Genomic DNA, 17,801 nt, shown 5'->3' on the forward strand with positions numbered 1-17,801 from the left:
CTTGCCCTGGGTTGCATAGAAAGATAAGCATTAAGAAATTGTGTTATTTGTGTGCTCATTTTAAACAGAAGATAGCAGAATCTTTTGAAGCGTCTGTTCCCTGTTTTATTTCTTAAAATCCCTCCATATCCCAGACCCATGTTGTTTCTGCAGTGAAGTCTTGTGTTTAAATGAGAAGGACAGTTAAACTGGGGTGTATTGAGTATTAAATCATGTCTAAGCAAGGCTTTACTGTACAACAATTACATATGGCCTTGCTTTATATTTCCTCTTTACTAGCATGACTCCATCTGTCAAAATGGAAAAAATACATCCAAAGTTAGATGGTGCATTACTGAAGCCTGCTATTGGTCCAACCTGTTCTACTACTGTGAGCTCCTCAATAAAGACTGGCCTTAATCCCTCAATACCAAAGCCACCCTTGCCTTCCCCTGGACAGATAGTGAATGGTAAAAGTCTTCTCTCTGTGCCTCCATATACAGAAAAGAAACAAGATGAGAGTACAAATAATAGGAAATTTTTACACAAAAGACTGTCAGGTAATTTTTATAATGTATGTCAATGTAGAATATTAAACTAAAAAAAGGCATATGCATTTTGATAATAAATGTAAAAGTAAAATGTACATGTTTGAAGGTATCCTGAACTCTAGAAATGGTGTAGAAAAATTAATCATTGCCATCTTTGATTAACCAGAATCCAGAGTGTCACGTGAAGTGATCTGCATGTGTGCTATTCATCTCACCTTTTCTGATAGCTGCTCCTTCCCCATTGTGAATCCTTCTGATAGCTTTTTTGACACACTTTTGAAAAGAAAAATCAGCCATACATATTCTGTGGTCACACTTAAAGGATCCTAGCCAATAGTATAGCAGTGGTGTCAAGCTGCCAGCCACGGGCCGGATGCGCCATGCCTAAACCACACCCACCCCATTGCCAGCAATGGGAAAAACGTGATGTCACGAGTTTGAAACCTGTGGTATAAAGAATGTAATCATAATAACGATGCAAATATAAAGCATTAAGATTGGTAGTTAAGATAAAAAGAAGCACGCATGGATTTGAATTTTATAGTATAAGCTTTGAGTTGATTTTATGTCTCAAGGGGCTGTTCTGTTGAAAATTTCAACAAATTTGTAATCTGTCCATGAATTCTGCAATGCTGTTTAGTCTTCTATATAATAGGGGAACAGTATATATAATAGCAAATAGTACAATTGCGCAGAAAGGCACAGCCTATTTTCAGATATTGTCCTACCAAATGAATCTTTAGTATTTTTGGAATTAGAATGATTTACTCTCATCTTATCAATAACATTTGGTAGATGCACCTGTACAAAGATATATTAACTCATACCTACTCTGTGCAGTACTACAATCATTAAAGACATTCTTACCTGCTTAGCTGAACATAGAATATTTTTGTGGCAACAATAGCACTGTTGCAATATGATGCAACTTTTACAAATGCTAACTCTCAGTTAATTGCTATTTTTTACTCTTTTTTTCTAAGTAGAGTATCTACTAATTGGGAGTCTTCATGTGAAGTTTACCTTCTTAAATTCTGTTACAGATTTAATCAGGTTTTCTGAAAAACCAAAAAATCCAATCTTATTGATAGCTACATGGTAGCATATAGGAAAGCTGAAAACAATTTGGGGTTTAATTATACATTAGCACAAACCAATACGGTCCAAATATGACATTTTTACCTTGCCTTTAATAGAGAGAGAATTTGATCCTGATATCTACTGCGGAGTCATTGACACAGAAACCAAGAAACCCTGTACCAGGTCGTTAACATGCAAGGTAAGATGCCTGGATTAGACATCCAAAGTAATTTAGTGTATTTGAACAACCTGCAAAAACAACCTGAGAAACTTCAGCATAGGCTGATTGAGTACTTTTAAAAAATTTAACAGCCTTGTGAAAATATATTTGAATCTTGCAGATGCATCTATAAGATTGCTTAACATATTGTAAAAAGTTATGGCCAGTGACACAAGATTCAGTTCCTGGCAATCTGTTTTTTTTTAAAGCTGAAACCAAACATTTAGCAACAGCAACCAAAAGAACTGTCATTAAACTCTCATTAAAATAAATAAATTCGTAAAATAACATAAAACATAGAAAAAAATGGTGTTTTCAGTAATACCAGTGAAAAATACATGTGAGAATTAGTCTGGGGGTTCATTCATACTTCTCCCATCCATTGCTAGACCAGTATTTCATTCTTTATGTTGAATTTTTTACTTTTCTTAGTTTGAATTTGTAAGGAAAACTAGGTATTCCACATGTACTACCTCATAATTATTATGTGTGCTAAAAGTAATTCTTAAATCATAACACCCATTAATTATATGGGCAACTGTTCAATCGTCAACAGTGGAAACAATTTAAATAGTTTAGAACAGTGTTTCTCAACCTTGGCAAATTTAAGACAGATGGACTTCAAGTCCCAGAATTCCCTAGCCAGTCACAAATAATATCCGTTTCTTACACAGTAACTAATTATGTTTAACACATACCATTAGAGAGCCAATTGGATGTAGTGGGTTAAATCAGCAGGCTAGAAACCTGGAGACTGAGAGTTCTAGTCCTGCCTTAGGCACAAAGCCAGCTAGCTGACCTTCAGCCTGTCCCTCTCTCAGACCTGGGAAGGAAGCAGTGCCAAACTATTTCTGATGAGAAAACGGCAGGGACTTGTCCATGCAGTTGCCAGGCATTAACACTGACTCAAAAGCACAACAAAGAAAAAAATGCATGCCATTACAATATTTCTGCTTGATCAGGTTCTAAATTTAGAGATTGTGTAGTCACTGCAGATATATGGGGACATGAGCAGATGTCAGCTCTTTGAACACTTTTATACTGTATATAACTGCCACATGTAATGAATTTGATTTATCATGAGGTAAGAAACACAGTATGATTATAGTTTATTAATTCAATGCTATTTTTAAATGCCATAATAAGAAAGTCGGGCAAGACAGACTTAGATCTATTACAGCAGGCCAGAGGACTGCTACATAAAATAAATATTTCCCTCTCTTTTTATTCCATAACTTTTTTTGTCCTTTAGCACTCATCTCAAACTCAAGGTTAATCTAGAAGACTTCGTAAAAATTACATGATGTATAAAGATACATGCTTGGTCCTGAATGGTACTATAAAATAATTAAGTTTTTTTGCTTAGTCAGAGCTAATGTGAAGTAGTGATTAAGGCATTGAACTACAACAGGAGGATCCAAATTCAAGTCCACTCAGTTTTAAAAATACACTGACTTTGGGCCGATCATTATCTTGCAATATTGCTACAGTGGGGACAAATGCAAGACATTCCTTAGGATTCCCCAATATCCTGTGGGCTTTATTTTCTTAAAGGCACATAAAATCCATCCATTTGAGAGAGCCAGTTTGGCCTAGTGCAGGGGTCTGCAACCTTGACAACTTTAAGACTTGTGGACTTCAGCTCCCAGAATGCATAGCTGACTGAGGAATTCTGGGAGCTGAAGTCCACAGGTCTTAAAGTTGTCAAGGTTGCAGATCCGTGGCCTAGTGGTTAAGGCACCAGGTTAGAAACCAGGAGACCATGAATTCTAGTCCTGCCTTAGCTATAAAAGCTGGCTGAAGGACTTTGAGGCAGTCACTCTCTCTCAGCCCAGTTCACCTCACAGGGTTGTTGTTGCAGGATAAGGAGGAGGAAGGTGTGCTGGATATGTGGGATACAAATAAATAAGTAAATTGTGGGCCTTGGTGCTTTATTAGTGGATTGCTGAAGAATCTAATCCTTTTTGCACACTCAAATCTCTTGTGTGTGCATAATTTCTACGATCCTTTTACAGCCTGAACTAATTTAATATTTCGTACTTTGTAGACACATTCCCTAACTCAGCGAAGAGCTGTACAGGGTCGGAGGAAACGATTTGATTTATTACTAGCTGAGCACAAAAGCAAAACCAGGGAAAAAGAACTACTCCGCCATTTGGATCATCATCAGCAGATGCCCCTTCTCAGGGAACCACATCCCTCACCTTCAAGAACTTCCCAGGAGCTGCACCAAAATTCTCATGGAGTTATTCCTACAGAATCAAAGCCTTTAGTACCTAATAAACCCAAACCTCACACCCCCAGTCTTCCAAGGTAAGTGGCCTGAACATGTTGTGATGAGTGTCTTGTGATCTCCCAAAAAAATATCATCACAGTGGTGTGTTGATGACACCTCATGAAGATGGGTGTCTTTTCCTGAACGAATTCAGAAATTAGTGATGTGCTGAATTATTTTCATCCAAATTGTTTACCACTTTTGCCATCGCTTCTCTTTTCTACATGCTTTTATGTGGCGCCTGCCCAAACATTTGGCATTAGCTCCACATCTGATATTAGCACAATAATAAATTAACAAAGATAAATAATAATCAATATGTTTTCAGTGGTACAGGCCAATCAACTGTAAGCAAGGGCTGTATACCCCATCCAGAGCTTCTGAAAGAAAGATGAAAAAATATAATGAGGGATGTAAAAACAAAAACATTTCTCTGATCTTCCTGGTTCTTTCTTTTTGCTGTGCCTGTAATAATTGATCCTTTTAATTTGTCTATGATATGGAGAAGTAATTTCACAGTTGGCTTGAATATGCTTGTGAGAAGGGAGGATGGAAATAGACTCCCATTACTTTTACTCCATAAGGAATTGGCTCTGTGTAAAAATAAATTATTGGAAAAACCATTGAGCCACAATAACTACCCTTGACCTTTATTGTTCAGAGGAAGTTGTTATTCTGCCATGATTTTTCATCACTGCTATTTTATTCTTACTATGCTATTAGTAGTCAGTCTCAAAGTGACTGTAATGGCCAACACTGTCACATTGTTCATGACCAATGAATTTTACAGTTGGAAAGGACCAAAAGGATCATCTAGTTCAACCCTTTGGATAATTAATTAAAGTATCCCTGAAAGATAGCTCTTATCCTCCCTAAAACCCCCAGAGATTAATAGAAAAACCCATAGGTAGACTGCTTTATTGTTGCTCAGATCTTACCATTAGCCTGACCAGATCTACATTGTCTTAAAGACAGTTTTTTTAAAAACAAAAAAACCCTCCTCTGACAACTGCCTGGACAACTCCCTGCAGCTTGGCATGATTTTAGAAGTAGTTTGTCTTTGTCTGCTTTGCAGAGTTGAGAAAGAATGATTAGTCCAAGGTCAGTCAGCTAATTTATTCCTAAGGCAGGACTAGAACTTACTTTCCCAGTTTCTAGCCTGGTTCCATTACACCAAACTGATTCTCAGTAGGCAATTTTCCAAAGCACTAGAAGGCAAGACAAGAAACAATAGGTGGAAACTAATCTAGGAGAGAAGAACCTAGAGCTAAGGAGAAATGTCCTAATAGTGAGAACAATTAACCAGTAGAAGAGCTTGCCTTCAGAAGTTGTGGGTGCTCCATCACTGGAGGCTTTTAAGGCAAGTCTGGACAGACGCTTGTCTGGAATGCTATAAGGTCTCCAGCTTGAGCAGGAGGCTGGACTAGAAGACCCTCCAGGGTCTTTTCCAACTCTGTTATTCTGTTATTGCCTTTTATCTCTTTTTTTCCCCTTGACACTTACATTGGATTAGTGAATCATTTCAGTGGGCCCTTATATTTCATTTTCTATTACTAAAAATTCAGTGTGACAATTATTTTATGTAAATATTTGATATGATGGAATCTGTGGCACCTAATACTGATGTTAATGAAAGCTTGCAAATCATTTTTTAATATTACCTTTATTCAACGATTCCTGTTGCATGAAGGCCTCCAGGCTGTCCTGGCCAGCACAGTGGGAATGCCCCTAGTGAGTCTCCATCACTCCATGAATCTCCACATGCTCCCTTGCCTGCAGCTGAGCCAACATCTCGGTTATCCAGTGATGAGGGAGAATGTGATGAAAAAGAAGAGCCTGTTGAAAAACTGGATTGTCTTTACTCGGATCATCATCCTCAAGCAGCTGCTGTATGTTTCAGTCAATTCTTTCCTGTGTTGTGTTTAAAAGCTTTATATTAGCAGCTGCTTTAGTTGCCTTGTTAGAGAAGATTGGAAATGCATGTAAGGATTTGCTGCAGATGACGGGTACTGGAGTTGGTCGTGATTGGTGTAATACACATTAGATTATTCTGGGGTTTAATAAATTATTATGATAGCAGAAGAGAAGAAGCTCTTCATTGGAGATCTAGTATTCTAGAGCAGTGTTTCTCAATCTTGGCCATTTAAAGGTGTGTGGACTTCAAGTCTCAGAATTCTCAGCCAGCAATGTTATCTGGGGAATTCTGGGAGTTGAAGTCCACAAATCCTCAAGTGGCCAAGGTTGGGAAAGAAGACTTACATGAGAAATCCTATGAGGTGTGAGTTGAAGTGGCCTATATCTAAGATCCCTTCGGTGGATGTTTCTTGTAACTTAATTGCAGAAATTAGGGCTTTTACATGTCATTTTGACTTGACTTTATTTACTAACGCATTGTCTGTTGGTTAAATACATCTTGCAGTTAGTATAATTAAAATGATATTCTTGTTCTCCTTGCCTTCCCAGTTTTGCACATTTGGTAGTCGACAAATCGGAAGAGGTTACTACGTGTTTGATAAGCGGTGGAACCATATCCGATGTGCACTTAATGTCATGGTGGACAAGCATCTTAATTCACAGATGTGGAAGTGAGTTGACATTGAAGAGTCTCTAATGTATTTCACTGCTAATGTTTTTTTTTATTTGCATGTAAAGACCAAAAAAGTGAAAAAGTTCTCTCAACCTTATTAGCAATTTCTAAATAAGTAGAAATTATTTTTCTGGAACTGGGATGAATATTACGATAATTTTAAGAACATCAAGTGTTAAATGTATAGAATATTGGATGGGAAACAACAAGAAATTTCTTTTAAAATATTGCTACAGACTTTGATCATTTGTTGGAAATAAAACTGGTTTTGGAGGGGAGAGAAAAAAGACTACGGTGACAAAACAATCGAGTCCTCTTTGATTAAAATTCCATTTAGATATTTTTTATTGCAACATAAAAGTTATCTTACTCATCTTTACAGATACTGGGCAGCAAGAAGCATACTGTAATATTTGTCAGATGGTGGATCTAACACAGAAGTCCCCAACCTTTTGGGCACCAGGGACCGTTCCGTGGAGAAAAGTTTTTCTGCGGACCGGAGGGAGCGTGGTTTCATGTACTGCCTGCATCCCACAGATGGGGCTTCACTTGTTTGCACGACTCGGGTTTCTGGCATCCCGCAGCCTGGTGCCAGTCCATGGACCGGGGGTTGTGGACCCCTGATCTAACATGTAGCCCCCTCACATAGAAATTCTACAGCCCAAGGGCCTAGAATTATTTATTTCCCTCCTCTTTTTATTTACACATGTATATACCCTTTTCCTATAGCAGCTCTTTTCCAGCGTCCACCATGCTTAAAAAAAGAAAAAAATGGAACCTTTCTTTATTCAAAATTCAGCACCTGTTTTTTTAAAGCAAGGATCTGTCCTGAGAAGGACAAACCTCAATGAATTTAGGTTTAAAGCGTTTTTCCAGAGTTCTATTTTACACCCACATGTGCCTGCAGAAGGAACTTGGGTTATGCAAGTGTCTTCATTTTATCTTCTGAGTCACGTTCAGCTGACCTTTGAAAACAGGAAAAAATAATACAGTCTTTGAAGCATATCCTTTGATTTTTCTGCTTTCCAGGAAGATTCCTCCCGCGACAAGCAACTCAGCATCCATCCGCGCTCCCCACCGGACAAGTGCCATGGCTGCGTCGCAGTACGGTGTCAGCACGACAAGTTCCACGTTACCCACAACCGCTGTGTCCCCTCCAGTGCTTGTGTCTCCCTCTTGTTTATCTCTTAGTGGCAAATCAGTACCATCCCATGGGACTACGCTCAATGCCAACCCTGCTAGTTTTGGTGCAACAGAACCTGCCTGCAGTATGCAATCAAGACAAGGGTCTACATCCCTTTCAACACCTCCAGTGCTTTCCTCAATACCTTCACCTCTGTCCAGCAAACCTCAGAAATTTAAATCCAGCAAGTCTTTTAAGCCTAAGGAAATTTCTGCTAGTAGCGCCAACTATAACAGTAACAGTAGCAGTAGCAACAGTGGTAGCGGCAGCTCAGGAAAGAAGCGCAAAAACAGTTCCGTGCTGCCGGCAGCTTCTTCTCATTCCACAGAGTCCTTTAGGAAAAACTGTGTCGTTAACTCTGGAAACTCGGGGGCTTCTTTCCACTCGCCTGTGATGTCTTCATCCCACAGTGTTGGCCTCAACTGTATGACTAGTAAAGCGAACTCGCTTAGCCTCAAACATGACCAATCAGGGAGGGGGCCTCCGACCGGGAGCCCTGCAGAATCGATAAAACGGATGAGCGTGATGGTGAACAGTGGCGATTCTACCCTCTCGCTGGGACCGTTCATTCACCAGTCTAGTGAACTGACAGTAAACTCGCACAGCGGGTTTTCACATTCACACCCTTCCCTAGATAAACTCATAGGAAAAAAAAGAAAGTGTGCGCCTGGTTCAAGTAGCCTAAGCAGCAGCAGCAGCAGCAGCAAAGCAAGCAAGATTGCCAAATTGCCACCAGTGAACAACATTCACACAAAACACACTGGTGCAATCCCAGGGACACAAGGATTGATGAACAATTCTATTCTTCATCAGGTATGAAATCTTAACTTGGGTCAGACTTAATTGCAGATCGTGGTGCCATTCTAAACGTTGCTTATATTTGAAAGCAGGAAGTGTAATGGCAGGGGGTTGGACTAGAACAGTGCTGGCGAACCTTTTAGAGACTGGCCCCACTCCACCCCCCCATGCCCCGCCCCCGCTCTGCCCTCCATCCACCGCCCCGCCTGCCCACAGGACAACTCACCGCCTCCAGAACCTGCCGCAGATCGCCCAGGCAGCCCAGCAGCGCTATGGCGGCCACACCCTTTGCCTGCGCCCTGTAGCATCAACTGTATGATGGGGTGTGAGAGCAGAGTCTTGTCTACGCTGCCTGGCTGCCATGTCCTTGGCTGCACTGCTCCGTGTGGGGCCATGCTCAAGGGCGATTCTCCTTCAGGAGGGCTGCTAGAGAGGAAGGGGTCGTGGGGGAAGGCAAGGCTGGGGCAATGGCACGTGTGCCCACAAAGAGGGCTCTGAGTGCTGCCTCTGGCACCTGTGCCATAGGTTCGCCACCACTGGACTAGAAGACCTCCAAGGTTCCTTCCAACTCTGTAAGTCTGTTAAAGACTTGTTATAAAATTAAATTTTAGATATCTTCGCCGTGTTCTTTAGCTTAAGTTGGATGTAATGCATTCCGTATTTTCAGATTTGTTGAATCTTCCAAGTGCAGCATAAGATGTCTTGAGAAGAGAAATGACATAATTTGCTGGGGCCCCTTTTTTATGTTTGGCTTTTCTTTCACCAACTATAGAAAGGGAAAGATTTGTGCGCATTTCTGGATTTTTCCTTCTCATGGCCATCAGTGGATTCTATGTCTGAGAAACTGCTGAAAAATTAAAGAAAATCACTGTGATAACTATTATTATATTACCGTATATGCCGGCGTATAAGATGACTTCCGGAAGCGCTAAACTCGGCGCCAAAGACGGGGGTTGTCTTATACGCTGAGTCGTCTTATACGCCGGAAATACTGGTAGTTTCCGGCATATAAGACGACGTTCTAGGAATGCGGCTCAGCGACAAAGACGGGGGTCGTCTTATACGCCGGGTCGCCTAATACACTGGCATATACGGTAATCCCATGAACATTATAACTCCATAGATCAGTAATTTCTGAACCGGAACCAACTCTGCAACCAGAATGACTATGGCCTGGTAATGGGGGGGGGACTTTTGTTGATATGAGAAGTGACAGTAGCAAATCATAATAAATTAAGAGAAGGCGATTAGAGGAATGTATTGAATTATGTTTTTTAAAAGTCTTCATGCTCAGCAAACCTATTACTGTTTTACAAACCTTTCTGTTATTTTTGACCCTTTTGATAGATGGTTGTATTATCTTTGGGTTTACAAGAAAGGATCAAGTAAATGCTTTCTGGACTTAATAAGTAGTATCTGTTCTTACCTGTAACAAACAGCCCTATATAAAACCATTTCATGATGATCAGTGGAACTAAGCAAAACTGCTTGTTCTTCCACATTTTTGACTGTTACCTTCATTCCAAGATTCTGCCAAAGTATGATCCTTGTATCCCAAATTGTGTAACCAGGTATGGTCTGAGACATTATATTTATCTTTTGTTTTTCTTTCTCTCCATCTCCCATTTATGTAAAAGCCAAAGGCACGTCCCTAGCAGTTGACAGTACCATGACAGAACTGGATTATTTTCACTACAAGCAGAAAAAAAAAACTCTCCATCTGGAAATTCTGGATTCCCTGATGCCTTTTGAGTTCTCCCAGCTTCCCACAGTTCTCAGGTGTGGAAATCTACTAGTCTGTCACACAATCAAGGAGATTCCCTGAAGCCATGTCTGTAGCAACAGAGATTGGAAATGGACACTGGGTTGCCGTTCAGCCACAGGATTATTCCTATCAGTGTTACCAGTGGTCTGGACTGCTTGCTACACATCCCTGTGAGGTTTTTATTTACAGGAGTACATCATTTTTGCCACTAATTTAAACAAGATTGGTTGGGCAAAGCAGTGTTTGGGAAAGGATATTACTATGGACTTGTGTTTTCTTTTCTTTACCGATAGTGTCATAAGCCTAATTAACCGCTCTTTTGGCACTGTCCTAGTGAAAACCCTTCCAGAAAGGGGGCACAAATGTGTTAGGCACAATAAAACAGACAGAAAAGCCCTCCAGAAGGGAATATGGCTTTAGTGTTTTATAGCAATGTTCCTTGATTGGAATACAAAAAAAAAAAAAAATAGCACAATTTAGAAATGAAAGTCTACATTTTGCCCAGCCTTTTATAAGTAATTTGGGATAAGAAGCTGACAGGAGTTCTTAAAACAACACACAAGTTTGGGGTCATCACTCAAAAACTACAAAGCATATTTAAATTGTGAAACCACATGGTACGGAACAATTTTTAATAGGAGTTGTCCACCAAGCATAGCTGCCTCATCTCCTTCCTTCCTTCCTTCCAGTGGAGGCTGTGTAGGGCTTTCTGTACACGACCCACTGAAATGAATGAAGGTTGCTCAGTGGCGTTCTTTGGAGGAGGATGGCACCTGCTTGATTCTGAAATAAAATTGCTTTGATTCTGATACACAGACCGATGCAAAACTCTTGAATCCAAAATGGTGAATGACCTCTAAAACTTATTCCCAAAGAATATATTCTTGACCTATACTGTATGCCATACGCCTTTGTTGTTTTGGGGAGATGTGGGTGGGGAAGGATGAAAAAATGAAACCAAAAAGAAAAAAAAAGCCCTTTAAAAAAAACTAAATTGCAATCATCTGTAACACTAAATTTTCTGTGCTATTTTTCTTCGAAAGATTTTTTTTTCCAGTGAGTTGATAACTTTGTTCACACAACCAATTCACCTTTTTCTGAAGTCCACTTTCAGATTTTTCTGATGGCTGCATTAAGTGCCAGTTCAGATTCTGAGCTCAGTATTAAATTTACCCCTTGCATTATCAGTTTATAATGGGGGTGGGGAGGGGTAATGTGTCATTCAGTCTCCACTGGTATCTTTTTCTTTTAAGCAAAAAAGAATTCCTTTTGGAAAGTTGGAAGGGCTTTTAACGCTACTATGTGATCTGGTTGATTGTAAGAGTAGTGAACCTTGAAAAACAAACTAAAATTTTATGCATTTTGTTTGAAAGGGAGAGGAAACGATCAATCCAAACCATAGGACATAATCCATGGGGAATTTTCCTTCTGCAGTTCTATAAAAAAAAAATGCACTTCCTGTCCTTTTGTAATAGTGTGTGTTTTGGATTATAGTTTCAGACAGTCATTTCTTCCCCGGTGAGAGTTTACTTTTGCAATCATTCAGCGAGCCCAGATTTTCAGCATTGTTGCATTTTCACAGCTTCTCGGAAATGCACCTGCGAATCTGTTGCACTTGTGGACTCCCACCCAACCTTGCAGATTATTCAGTTCCATCTCATGCCTGTCACTTGAGAACTACACAGTCAAAAAAATTAACACTTGCTGAGGGAGAAAACAGATCGTCTGAATCTTCCCACAACAGGGCTTGTAAAGATGTTCTCAATGAAATACGCCTATAGACTTCTGCCTTAAATGGGCACCAGATTTTGCTGAGATTAGACAATCTGAGCCTATCTAATTCACACAGCCCAGCCTCTCTCCCTATTACGGTGGTGCATTGCACATCAGGGATTCTAAAGCCACCACAAGCAGTAGATGCTTGGGGTCTCTTTTTTTTGTTGTTGTTGTCCTTCGTTGATTTTTACCTGTTGAGATTTTCAAATCAATATGAAATTTGTTAGTGAATTATTTAAAAAAAACACAGTGAAGAAACAAGACTCTATGCAGACAACTCTAAAAGCCTTGAATTCACAAAAGATCATGTTGTGTTTTTTTTTTTAAGTAACGGAATAATATTATGGACACTGATAATTATGCAAATATTAAAAGTGACTGCATTCTGGAGAAAGGGGAATTTTAAAGAACCCTTCCGTAGATAGAGAATAGTGTAAAATGCTAAGACCTCTTAATTGGCTTATTTGGAAAGTGGGAAGGAACAACCAAAGTAATGTATCTGCCTGGCAGAGAAAGTAGACATAGGTTCCATCCCATGTGTTAGGTATTTTCAATCACAAGTGCAATTTGGTTTTTTACCTTTGAAGGCTGACCTTTTCCATGAGTTAAATCTTAGTGGCTTTAAGTACTCAAAAATATACTTTTTTTTTAAATATTCTGTTACTCTGAGCATATCGAAGCAAGTCCCAAACTCTTTAAAACATGCAGATCTCTGTGGAAGGTTCAACAGTGTTTAATTTAAATAGGTTGTACAGATGTGGACCCAATTCCCACTGTGAATGCCTGCGCTGCAAGCTGCCTTGAAAGCACTGGGAACTTCACACAAACACAGCCATGTTGTTGCACAGAGCTCGCCCAGTGCATTAGGTAGGGTTTGCATAAAAGGCATTCTAAGGTGGAATTACGTCTTGCATCTGGCTCTTAAGGCATATAGTTTTATAATTTGCTATGAATAGAAGCAGATGTTAAATTATGCCTGCCCTCAAAGTATAGACTTGCTTAACTATTAGGCAAACTATTCCATTTTTGGGAGCTTAGTAATGAATGGAGTAATTGTTTTTGAATCTTTTATTGTCTGACAACATTCTCATTGTAAATAATTAAGGAACTTTCAAATTTTAAATTATCTTGCAAAATTTGCAGTGACTGGGTTGTTAGAATGATTTTAATTTAAGAGATACGATTTTTATAGACTTCCCTGCTTCTCATTATGACTCCTGCAGTTTTCTTAACCTAAAAAAATAATAATAAAAAAAATGTTGCAATGGTGAACAAAGAAATATACAAAAATAATGAAACCCATAATTTTGTATCTTTATTTTGGAATTTCTTGTTCTATTATAAATATTGAAGTATCCCTATTTCAGAAGACATATTTTGTTAATTGATTGTACATATTTAAATATGTATTTTTGCACAGGTCGTTTTTTTTTTTTTTCTTATATCCAATTTTGGTACAATTGAAAATCATCTAGTATTTATTAATTAAAAAAGGAAAAAAAGCAAATACCCTTTTTTATAATTTGAAGTGGTTCACTGCCAAGCCAATAGCTAACATACCTACTTTGCATGCCTCAGAGTGGGGAGGAGGGCATTCTATCCCTGGTCTTGGGAGTTACTACCCACAGATGAAAGTCCTGTGGGCCCCCCCCCCCAGCTTCCCTGATAGTCTTAGCAGCGAGGTGAGGTCACTTCTGGTCAAATGTTGTTGACCTACTCTGGTATATACAGCATAGCTTACAATTCCAGAAGACTTCGTTTAATTGTGACACACTGCTTTTTTTTTTTCATGTAAGCATTTGTGTGTATGTGTATGTGCACACCTCTGTGCCCACATATGTGCACACAGGTATGAGTCTTTATATGGTTTAAAAACTAATGGAAAAACTGAAAGTGCCTGATTTATATATCTAGATTTTAAGCTTGGACTGTTCTTTAGACAGCTTCTCCTTTAAAGACTTGAATGTTCTGTTTAAAAAAAAAAAATTTAAAAAAAGTCGAGCTTGCTTTTCCCACCTCCATGTGACTTTCCACTAATGAGGAAGAGAGGATGCAGAGGAACGAGATAGAATAAAACTTGCAAATGTTCCGGCTGAAACACAGTCCTCGGTTCGTAAACTATGCCAAGGGTTCCGCACCTGGGTTTCAACAAGCGAATTCAGAGAACCGTAGTTCTGTTGTAATCAGATAGAGCTTTTTTTAAGGATACAGACTGTTGACATTTTGTATTACTGAAAAAAAAGTTACCTCTCAAAAGCAATTTTACGAGCTACCTACACAAGCCACTACCACTGTCCTATACACAATCCTCACCGAAATGAACAGGAGTTTGGCAGCTGTTCAAATCCCGGTTCATTTCAGTGAAGACTTCCTGGCCCCAGTGAGCTTGTGCTCATTGTGTGATTTTTTTTCAAACATTTTCCCGGTAAGTTGTCTTCCGGCAAGAGTTATTATTGCCAAGTATCCTTTTTGTCTCTTTATCTTTTGGGGTTTGGTAATTGTAAAGTGAAGGGGATTGGACTTGAAGATTGTTCTGCTTTCCTTTAGCAGAAAAACCTATGTTAAATGCTTTGTGCAAAATACTCTACTTTTTATGAAAGGTGTTTATTATTATTTTTTAATGAGCACTACATAATGTCAATGAGAATGTAGGCCATGGAAGCTTCTTGCTTTGGAGTTGAGCCCAGCTCCATAGAGAGGGGGTGGGGGAAAAGCAATCTCCTGTGTAAAATGTGTGAATAGTTTGATAATTTGTATACATATTCAAGAGCATCTGCTCAGAGCTGAACTTTTGTGTTGGCTGCTGTATAGTACATGAACAAATGTCATGGGGTAGAAAAAAATTACTTTGGATATTTAAAAGAAGAAAATATATAGTCTATTTGTTTTGTAACAGGTTTCTGTAAATAAAATAATTTATACTATTTATAAAAAAAAAGTTGTGCTTTTGCTTCATAACCAGAAAAATAAGCTTGCAGTATAAACAAAATGTGACTTAACCAGGATAATAAAAAAAAATATTAGGTTGTCTTGATGAGATGCACAATGTTTCTGTTTGAACGAGTACAGAGAAGAGCAACAAAGATGATTAGGGGACTGGAGGCTAAAACATATAAGGAACAGTTGCTGGAATTGGGTATGTCTAGTTTAATGAAGAGAAGGACGAGGGGGGACATGATAGCAGTGTTCCAATATCTCAGGGGCTGCCTTAAAGAAGAGGGAATTAAGCTATTCTCCAAAGCGCCTGAGGGCAGGACAAGAAGCAACGGATGGAAACTAATCAAGGAGAGAAGCAACCTAGAACTAAGGAGAAACTTCCTGACAGTTACAACAATTAACCAGTGGAACAACCTGCCTCCAGAAGCGGTGAATGCTCCAACACTGGAAGTTTTTAAGAAGAGACTGGACAGCCATTTGTCCGAAATGGTATAGGGCAGGGGTAGGCAACTTTGGCTCTTTTATGACTCGTGGGCTTCAACTCCCAGAATTCCTGAGCCAGCTGTGCTGGCTCAGGAATTCTGGGAGTTGAAGTCCACGAGTCATAAAAGAGCCAAGGTTGCCTACCCCTGGTGTAGGGTTTCCTGCCTGAGCAGGGAGTTGGACTCGATGACTTCCAAGGTCCCTTCCAACTTTTATTTATTTATTTATTATTATTATTATTAATCAACAAAACCTGGACTGAGCTAAGGGATGTGTCATTATTTTTGGTCTGTAAAGAATCCCAGCTGTATTTCTAATCAGGTAGATGTGGGCCTATCTAGAAATTTAGATGCTAAACTTTTGCAAGGTCCTAATGCCTCCTTGACACTTGTAAAGGATTTGTCAATGTTAAGTAAGCAACAGGATAGAGGCTGAGTAGTCTCTTGTCTGGTCTAAACATCAGGACACATCAGTCACCTGTGCTGTATCTAATTGCTAATTTGAAGCTGTTTGGAGAGTAGCAGAACAGGGAAAAAAACAACTTCAAATGACAATTGAATAAATCTGTCCTCTCAAATTATAAATTATCATGGAGAACAGGAAGCCTTACCAAATAATTGGAAATGGACATGGGGAGAACTAACCTATGTCTTCACTTTACGGGTGTTGAAAATTGAAAATTGTATTTAAGATGATGATGATGATGATGGAAGGGACCTTAAGAGGTCTTCTAGTCCAGCACGCCTGCTCAGGCAGGAAACCATAGACATTTCAGACAAATGGCTGTCCAGTCTCTTCTTTAAAACTTCCAGTGTTGGAACATTCACAAATTGCTTTTGTTCAAGACCAGGATAATAAGTGAAATGTCCTTCAGAAAATAACAGAAAATGGGAATTCATTGTACCAACTTTTCTCCTGCTTTTTTTCCTGGAAGTCATTTCATAATCCAATGAAAATGCAGTACAAAATGTTAAAAACTCATTATTTTATATAAAAATTTTAATTTATTTAGGAGGACACACTGAGGATGAAATATTGGTTTCTTTCTTCCAATATCTAGCCTTTTCATGTAGTGTAGGCACTGTTCCCAAGTACTTTGAAATGAAAATCCAGCAGCCAAATAATGTCCAGGTACCTTCACTATATGTCTCTCCTATAAAAGCACTGCTCTTAAAAATCACTGTGGGAACCTTAGTAAATGCATTGTAGTTGTATGTTCACAATAATGCAGTGCTTAAACTACCTGGAGATTTTGTCCAATTTAAGGAAAAGCAAAGTATATTAATGGTTAGTTGGTTGGAGGCTATTTCCTTCTAGATGTGTAGTTGATGGCAAAACAAAATAACATTTTTTCCCCATTCAGTTTTTTAAAAAAACATTTTTAAATAATTTGATGGATCGATCATATGACGTGCAAATCTGATCTTTCCTCCATCTTCTGAATGATCAAACTGATCAAATCCAAGGCTACAAGAATCCCATCTGCCAATGCCTGTTAAAATTTTCTGGATGAAATTGCAGTGAAGAAAATGCATGTTATCAAAAATGTTACCACACTGCCTTGTTAGGACATGTGTCATCGCATGAAGCACTTCGCTTAAGCATTTCTAGGTAGCAGAGAAGCCCACAGAACAGAAGCCAAATCAGTTCATCAGATGCTTGAATGCTGCTACCTGATACTAAGTTGTTTTATTGGCCATGTAGTTTTGTTGGTTGATCCTATCGGAATACATCAGTACTGAGATCCAAAAGGTCTCTGTGCCCTTCTTAGTGATGCATGCCTGTAAGATAGCCAATGCATATCCATGCACACTTATACAAATAGGGTATATGTATTTGCAATGGGCAATTTGGCCTAATGGTGAGGCACCAGGCTAGAAACCGGGAGATAGAATAATAGCCCCGCCTTAAACATGAAAAACCAGCCGAGTGACCTTGGGCCAGTCACGTTCTCTCAACCCAACCCACCTCACAGGACTGTTGTGGTGGAGAAAATAGAAGGAGAAAGGAGTATTAGGTACATTTGTGACCTTGGGTTCTTTATAAAAGTAATAGAGGTGAGTGTAAAAAAATCCAATAAATATAATTCTCTGACAATAACCCCAGTTCTGTTCTTGGCCTGCTTCCTTGAATGCAAATAAAAGTGATACCAAAAGTCTCTGGCAGC

The 17,801-nt window shown here is 39.1% G+C and overlaps 1 protein-coding gene across 5 annotated transcripts in view; it reads left to right on the forward strand.

Moving 5' to 3' along the window:
* The window catches only part of ATXN7 (ataxin 7), a 118,378-nt gene extending 103,226 nt beyond the window's left edge, over positions 1 to 15,152 (forward strand). For all 5 annotated transcript variants that reach the window (XM_039359865.1, XM_039359863.1, XM_039359862.1 and 2 more), the window contains 7 exons: positions 280 to 539; positions 1,727 to 1,809; positions 3,878 to 4,143; positions 5,796 to 5,994; positions 6,569 to 6,690; positions 7,722 to 8,688; positions 10,311 to 15,152. In XM_039359865.1, coding sequence (XP_039215799.1) covers positions 280 to 539; positions 1,727 to 1,809; positions 3,878 to 4,143; positions 5,796 to 5,994; positions 6,569 to 6,690; positions 7,722 to 8,688; positions 10,311 to 10,328 — 1,915 coding nt within the window. In that variant the 3' untranslated portion in view covers positions 10,329 to 15,152. The remainder of the gene's footprint in view (positions 1 to 279; positions 540 to 1,726; positions 1,810 to 3,877; positions 4,144 to 5,795; positions 5,995 to 6,568; positions 6,691 to 7,721; positions 8,689 to 10,310) is intronic.
* The last annotated feature ends 2,649 nt before the right edge of the window (positions 15,153 to 17,801 follow it).

The sequence above is a fragment of the Crotalus tigris genome, unplaced genomic scaffold (assembly GCF_016545835.1).
Source record: "Crotalus tigris isolate CLP2741 ecotype Arizona unplaced genomic scaffold, ASM1654583v1 scf7180000019139.288180, whole genome shotgun sequence".
Taxonomy (NCBI): domain Eukaryota; kingdom Metazoa; phylum Chordata; class Lepidosauria; order Squamata; family Viperidae; genus Crotalus; species Crotalus tigris.